The 7155-nt window shown below is 41.3% G+C and overlaps 1 protein-coding gene across 1 annotated transcript; it reads right to left on the bottom strand.

Annotated features, from left to right (window-relative positions):
- Positions 1–271: 271 nt before the first annotated feature.
- Positions 272–6922, bottom strand: Nudcd2 (NudC domain containing 2). The gene is made up of 4 exons (XM_055604407.1): positions 6417–6922; positions 4647–4695; positions 4288–4439; positions 272–673 (listed from the first exon to the last, which is right to left on the bottom strand). The coding sequence occupies exons 1-4, from the start codon at positions 6603–6605 to the stop codon at positions 590–592; spliced, it is 474 nt and encodes a 157-aa protein (XP_055460382.1). The 5' UTR covers positions 6606–6922; the 3' UTR covers positions 272–589.
- Positions 6923–7155: the final 233 nt, after the last annotated feature.

The raw sequence follows: 7155 nt of genomic DNA, 5'->3' as shown, positions 1-7155 counted from the left end.
TTTGTCACCACCGCCCAGCCTAAATTGGGTTTTTAACACTAACAGGTTATTTTAGGGTTTTACAAATTTTTCAATTTCTTGACATAATCACATAGGCTACACCACAGCAGTTAGACTATTTCACTAACTCAAGCTACCCAAAGTACTTCTGTGTATTTTTTTTTTCTTTCTTAAAATGTTTCCAGTACGGTACTTTCCTTGTATGAAGTAGCATTTTTAGACAAAGGGGTACACAATTACTTGGAAGTTTACTGAACATTATTTCTGCATAACACCAAGAAAAAAAATTTATTTTTTTTCATGAAGGCACCTTTTCATTTCACATGATTTATACTCCAATGTTTTTGTAGTAAAAATACAATTAAATATGAAATTAGTCAAATGTAGCATATAAAACTTAATGCAGAGCAATAAAAGTTACCATCTATCCACAGGACATCCGCTGTTTCTCCTATGTAAATCTTATCTGAATGTAATTGTTTACAACCATACTGAAATACACTTTGCAATCTGTTAACTGTAGATATCCGTATTTTTCATCCTCCATGTCTGCTGTGATCCACAAGACAGAGCAACTAAAGAACAGCAGTCATTTCTCAAGGTTTGAGAAGTCTGGTCCACCCTTTGTGTAGTTCCCTGAAATTTCTGCTCCACTAAAGTCAAAACCAGGATTCTGAAAGATATAAGATAATAAAACTTATAAGGAGAAGTTGAATTCACAATTGAACAAAAAGAAAAAAAAAGTTAAATATTTGATAAAAGATATCAAACTTCACTATAATCACCTACCGTGCCTAAAAGGCACCTTTCAACTTTCAGATCTGAGGATATGCATACGACAATGCTAGTGACTGTATAGTGAAACATACATCCCAATTTCACTATTTATAAACAAATTTTAAAAGCTTTTTTTTTTTTTTCTGGTGGGCATATTAAGGATTGAACACAGAGTCCCCTGCAAACTACGCAGGCGCTCTGCGCTGAGCTATAACTTTTAAACTTGATTTTTTATTCTTCTGAGACACGGTGTAGCTATGCTACCCAGGCTGGCCTTGAACTTGCAGTTCTCTTGTCTCATCCTCCCAAGTGGATGGAATTAAAGGTAAGCATAGCTAATACAGCATTTTCTTAACCTTACTATATGCCTTGCAGTGTTCTAAGAGCAGCATATTGATACATATTACATATTATGAAGTACTGACTCAAGCTTTAGACTTTTTTAGGGGGAGATTTCATTTGTTTAATGGGCATTTTTTTTGAGGTCCTACTTTCTGGAAAATATCATTTAAATACATGTGGATTTCAAAAGTAAACAAAGTAAAGACCACTGTTCTAGAGAAGTGTACATTGTAACAAAAAACCACAAATAACAAACAAAAACACAAACATCAAACAGAGCTTATTAAGTTTGACTTGTACAGTCTGACAGTAAGCACTTTAGATTTTGTAGACTACACGACCTCTGTTATAAACACTCAATTACAAGAAACTGCTATAAAAACCGTGTAAGATAACACGGTAATGAGTAAGCAAAGGTATGTCTCTGTACCTGCAGAGACATGCAGCAGGCTAAGTTTCCCCAGGCTACATTTTGCCAACTACTGACTTAGTGTGGTAAAGCTTTTAAGTGCTATAAAAAAGATAAATAGAAAGTATGGAAGACGAAAGAAACAGGAGAGAAAATTATAGACTTTAACGGGATAGTCAAAATGTCATTAACTATATAATGAGCTGAAAACTACCGGAGAAGAAACATTCCAGTCAGAATCAGGGAAGAGCCAGGCACATTGGCTCACACCTTTAATCCCAGTGCTTGGGAGAGAGATCTCTGTGAGTTCAAGGCCAACTTCATCTATATAGCAAGTTCCAGTCCAGCCAGAGCTATACAGTCTCAAACAAACAAACAAGCAGAGAAACAAAAACAAAACAAAAAAAGGAAGGGTAGGTAAGATAGTAACTGATCAATTATCCTAAGTTTAGGGATAAAAATGGAGCAGAGATTGAGGGAATGACAAACCAATGATAAGCCCAACTTGAGATGCAACCCATGGGACAGAGCCAACCCCTGACACTATTAATGATACTCTGCTATGTTTGCAGACAAGAGACTAGCATTAACCGCCTTCTGAGAGGCTTCATCCAGCAGCTGAAGGAAACAGATACAGAGACCCACAGCCAAACAACAGGGAGTACTCAGGGAGTTTTACGGAGGAGTGGAAGAAAAATAGAGGGAGTGTGAGGTGTCAAGGACACCACAAGACCTACAGAGGGACCTAACCTGGGCCATCGTGGCTCAGAGACTGAACCACCAACCAAAGAGCTGGATCTAGACCCCCTATACACATGTAGATGTGCAAGTTGGTCTTCATGTGGTTCCCCTAACAATGGGAGTAGAGACTGTCTCTGACTCTGTTACCTGCCTTTGGGTCCCTTTTCCCTAGCTGGGCTGACTTGTCTGTCCTCAGTGCGAGAAGATACACTTAGCTCTGCTGAGACTTGATGTGTCAGGCTAGGTTGCTACCCATGGGGAGCTCCCCTTACCTAAGAAGGGAAGGTGTTAGTGGGGAGGGGAAAAAGGGCAGGACTTGGAGGAGAGGAAGGAGGGGGCTGGAATTAAGCTATACAGTAATTAAATAAATAAATGGAAAAAAGATTTAAGATAGATAAAAAAATAAAAATAAAATTATTTCATCATATATTACAAATAAAAGAGACAGAGAGAGAACAACTTGGAAGATTCTGAGGAGAAAAAGGCATTGCTCTGACTTGCACTATAAAAGACTTCTTTAATTGCTACTTTAAGGTGACTGCTTGGAAGCCAGGTGCAGTGGTGCAAGCCTGTAATCCCAGCACTCAGGAGGCACAGGCAGGTGGATCTCTGTGAGTTGAGGCCAGCCTGGTCTACAAAGTGAGTCCCGAACAGCCAAGGTAGGCTACAGAGAAACTCTATGTTGAAAAACTGGAGGGGGGTGGTGGTGGGAAGAGATGACTGCTTGGCTGCTTGGGCAAGAGTCCAGGAGGCTAGTCAGAAATTTATTGAAGTAATCTAGACAAGAGTACTAGCAGATTGGGCAGCGTAAAGTGGTAAAATTTTGAATGTGTGAGGAAGACAATACTAACAAGGTTTCCTAAGAGTTGCCTGGTGGCTATGCAGGCTGGTGTGTAGGACTAACATCATGTCAGTTGTCTTCTTCAATTGCTTTCCACACTTCACTTACTTAGGCAGAGTGTCTCAAGCCTAGTGCTTCTAAACTCTAGGTAGTCTAGACAGGAAGCTTGCCCCAGAGAGCCTTTTCCTCAGCTTCAGTAGTGCTGGGATCAAAGGCAGCCATTACATCTCTTGAGCTTTTGTACAGATTCTGGGGATTCTCCAGGAGGCTTCTGGTCCTCATGCTTGCATGGCAAGTGCCATATGCACTGGGCCATCTCTGACCACCCCTGCCCATCACTGCTAATTATGAACAACTAGTTTCCATTAACTAATATGAAAAACAGAAAAAAATATAGGTGCTGAAATCAGTTTGTTCACTTTGAACATGTCAAGTCTGACAGACAGATAAATGGTTATGTTCATTAAATAACTGGACATGCAAACTAAAAATTTACAAGGAAAAGTCCAGGTTAAATACACTTGGAAGTGGGCATGATACAGATGGAAATTATTCACTAGAATTCTGAAAGTCTAGTGGTTAAGTAATTCATCTCCCCAATATCTATCCTGAAACATTTAAGCAGTTTCAGAGGTGAATGTATAAGCTTGTTTAAAATAGAGGGGAAAAAAAAAGGATGTTAAAACAATATCAAAGTGAAATAGCTAGATAAATATTCTCCGTATGAGAGAACCAAAGCTATTAGAAGGAATGGGTACTAGTTGTATGTAAAATTAGGGGAAGAGGCCAACGATATATTATTAAAAAAATAAAGCATCATGAAAATAATGTTTGAACCTTCACTTATGCTAAAAATCAAACTGACAAGAAGATCAATTAATGAGAGAGGCATGATGTGGAGGAATCAAATGACGGGACCCTGCCTTTTTATACATGTATACACTACCTTTTCAACTTTTTAGGTTCATTACTCATGAATCACTGATGAGCATTCAACAATCTTAAATCTCATAGCAATGCATATATTTGTGAAATTTAAAATCAACATAATAGGCTACTTTCTAGCCACTCACGTTAAAGTTCACTCAAAAGGTTTTTACAACTTAGTATCCCGCTTTATGAATACCAGAGTTTGAGTCCTGTAACTGTGACACACTCATTCCTGCATTTGACTTACTTCTTTCTGAAATCGCTCTAAGGTGAGCTTCCTCTGCATTTGATCTTGTACCCAGGGGTCAGCTGCATATTCAGATTCCAGAAGAGAAGTCCAACAGTTTGCAGCATCTCTCTTGGTCTTTGTCAGGACAATGCGGACCATTTTTCTATCCTCTAAGATAAAAGAACAAGTTATAGAGAAATTATAGTTCATCATTAAACCTTATATTTCCCAAGACTGTCAGGTAATTGTGATATGCAAGTGTTCCCAACACATTTCCCCATTTTTTCACAGCTACAAAAACAAGACTTAATACAAAGAAGAAATACCACCACGATACAATTTTTAAAAGTTTGGGAATCATAACAGATTATTCTTACCCAAAGTCCAGGTTCCTTCATCAGCGATTGTAGAATCAAACAATTTCCCCTGGAAAATAAATATAAGGTACTAAAATTACAGAATTTCAAAGTTTTATAAATTCTCATCATCAAGATTTGGCTCATTTCAAGCTAAGGTACAGGTTATAGCAGTTCCCCCTATTTGTAGGCACTCAACCTTGAACTACTCCTACTGAGTGAAAGGGAGTCCAGTTTACAAAATTTGAAAACTTTACCATACAAAAGATCAAAGGACCCTTTAAACAAAACAGATGAAAACATACTACTACTTACTGATAAAGAGTAAATGTAAAATTTATGTATAAAATGTTTTACCAAGTAAAATGAACAAGACAGGGACTTCTGCTGAAACCAGAAAAAAAGTGTTCTGTTTATTTTTTGGTTCTCTTTCTAGTTTTTGGTGGGGGAAGTGTAGTGAGACAGGGTTTCTCTGTGTAGCTTTAGCTGCTGGGGAACTTGCTCTATAGACCAGGGTGGCCTCACTGAACTCACAGAGATCTGCCTGTCTCTGCCTCCTGAGTGCTGGGATTAAAGGCCAAAACCACCACCCAGTAACTTTTTTTCTTGAAGTAAGGTCTCTCTGTCAGCAGTTCTCAATCTGTGTGTCTCAACCCCTTTGGAAGGGGGGGGGGAGGTAACATATCAGATATCCTACATATCAAATATGTAATCTAATGTAAATACATTAGATTCGTTACAGCAAACTTACACTCATGGAAGTGTCGACGAAAATAGTTTTATGGCTGGGACTCATCGCAACATCATGAGTAACTTGATTAAAGGGTCACAGCATTAGGAAGATTGAGAACCACTGTTCTATAAAGTCCTGAAGCTCACTATATAGATCTGGCTGGCTGGCCTCAAATTCAAGGAGATCCCAAATACTGGGATTCAAGACTTGTGCCACAAAGCCAGCCTTAAGACTGCTATCTTTTAAAGTCAACGTTATTAAAGCCAGTTCAATCTCTTTTGGGAAGCTGGCACTAGGCAAAGCCAATTTCTTAAGAAAAATTTCATCAGATATTGAAGATTTGATGTCTAGTTAGATGTGACTTATTTTTCATCTCCTCCTGCCCAAGGTTACAAAACGAGGCACCATGTCTCCCTTCCCCACTACACTACATGGCTATCTAACAGGCCAGGCCTCCAAACTAGAGGTGAAATATAGTCTGATTGTTACCTGAGTTTGAATAAATTCTTAACAACAACAACTAAAAAAGGTATGGGCCAGATTAAATCCATTAGTGAAATCAAATAAAAGGGTCAATATTTTCTTCAGACACGTTTTCATTAACTTGATGATCAAGATCCAAGAAACTTGTATTTGGAAAACCGACATCTTTGAATCCTCATCCCATTACCCTATCCTTGTTAGCAATTTCCTGGATCTGCCTACACATCCTGAATACAGTTCAGAAACCTTTGGCCTAGTTATCTGGGACTCTTCGACCTATAGTTAGCCTTCTATCAGCAGAGGAACCAAGAGGAATTAGAAGCAAACCAAATCTGTTTTAGAAACAAAGGGTAAAACAAAATCGTTACACTTCTGCTCGCGAAAGATCTGCGCTGGGAGAGGGCGAGGGTGCTGCGATGAAACCCCCCACCCCCTACGTCAATTCACCGCTTCTTTCTGCCAGCCAGGCACTAACCTTGGCACCCAGCAGTTATCCCTCTGAAACAGTGATATTTTAGGACTCAGGCTGCAGGGAGGCCAGAAGAAGGAACTCGGGACAAGCCCTGGCTGGCTACCTTGAGGATCTCGCGGCCACCCACGGACAGAGCAACGTGCCGGCTCTGCAGGCCGCACTGGATGTCCTGCGCGCGAGTGCCCGGGGGCACCTGGACTTCAATGAACACCTCCTCCAGAGTCTGGTACCACTGTCCCCACGGCGTCCCGCAGGGAACTACCCCACTACGCTCCTCAAACGGGGCAGACATCCTCCAGAAGCCGCACAGGGACAGCCCTCCGCCAGAGCTCGGCACCGGGAGGATGCGACTCCGGCTTTGCCCTCGGCGCCTTGGGGGGGTCACTGCACATGCGCAAGAGTCCAAACCGGCGTGTAGGAGTGTGCCCAGTGTTCCCTTTCAGAAGCCATTCAAGACAGTCGCGAGACCTGGTGTGAGAGAACCGAAGCCCAGAGATGTGGACACCCCGAGAACGGTGACGCCGGGACAAAGGAGGCAGAAGCCCTGGACCCTTTAACCTGTGTGACGCCAAAATAAGAACGCTAAGACGGGCCACCGTGCAGTGCGCTTGCGCGGACTGGGCTGCCCCCGGAACGTTGAGTAACACCAGACGTGATTGGATGCAGGTGTAGCTGCGGCGGACAGAAACAGTCCTTTATTGGCTACCGCCTTAAACTTACACACCTCCCGATTGGGCGCGGGAGAAGCGTAGTGCGCCTGCGCCTTGGCCCATGCGGGATTGGTCAGCTAGCTTCAGGTTTTCTGATTGGCTGACGCGGGGGGAAGTTGGGGTAAATTTGAA

Source organism: Psammomys obesus, unplaced genomic scaffold (assembly GCF_907164565.1).
Source record: "Psammomys obesus unplaced genomic scaffold, mPsaObe1.curated_primary_1811, whole genome shotgun sequence".
NCBI lineage: Eukaryota > Metazoa > Chordata > Mammalia > Rodentia > Muridae > Psammomys > Psammomys obesus.
Note: the sequence above shows the minus strand (reverse complement) of the source record. Positions and strands in the feature narration are given on the sequence as shown.

Excerpts from the sequence above, each read along its gene's own strand:
- Nudcd2 (XM_055604407.1), bottom strand. The coding sequence starts at position 6,605 with ATGTCTGCCCCGTTTGAGGAGCGTAGTGGGGTAGTTCCCTGCGGGACG. Across the intron at positions 4,696-6,416 it reads GTGGCCGCGAGATCCTCAAG|GGGAAATTGTTTGATTCTAC; the intron begins GTAGCCAGCCAG and ends TTTATTTTCCAG. Across the intron at positions 674-4,287 it reads TAGAGCGATTTCAGAAAGAA|AATCCTGGTTTTGACTTTAG; the intron begins GTAAGTCAAATG and ends TATATCTTTCAG.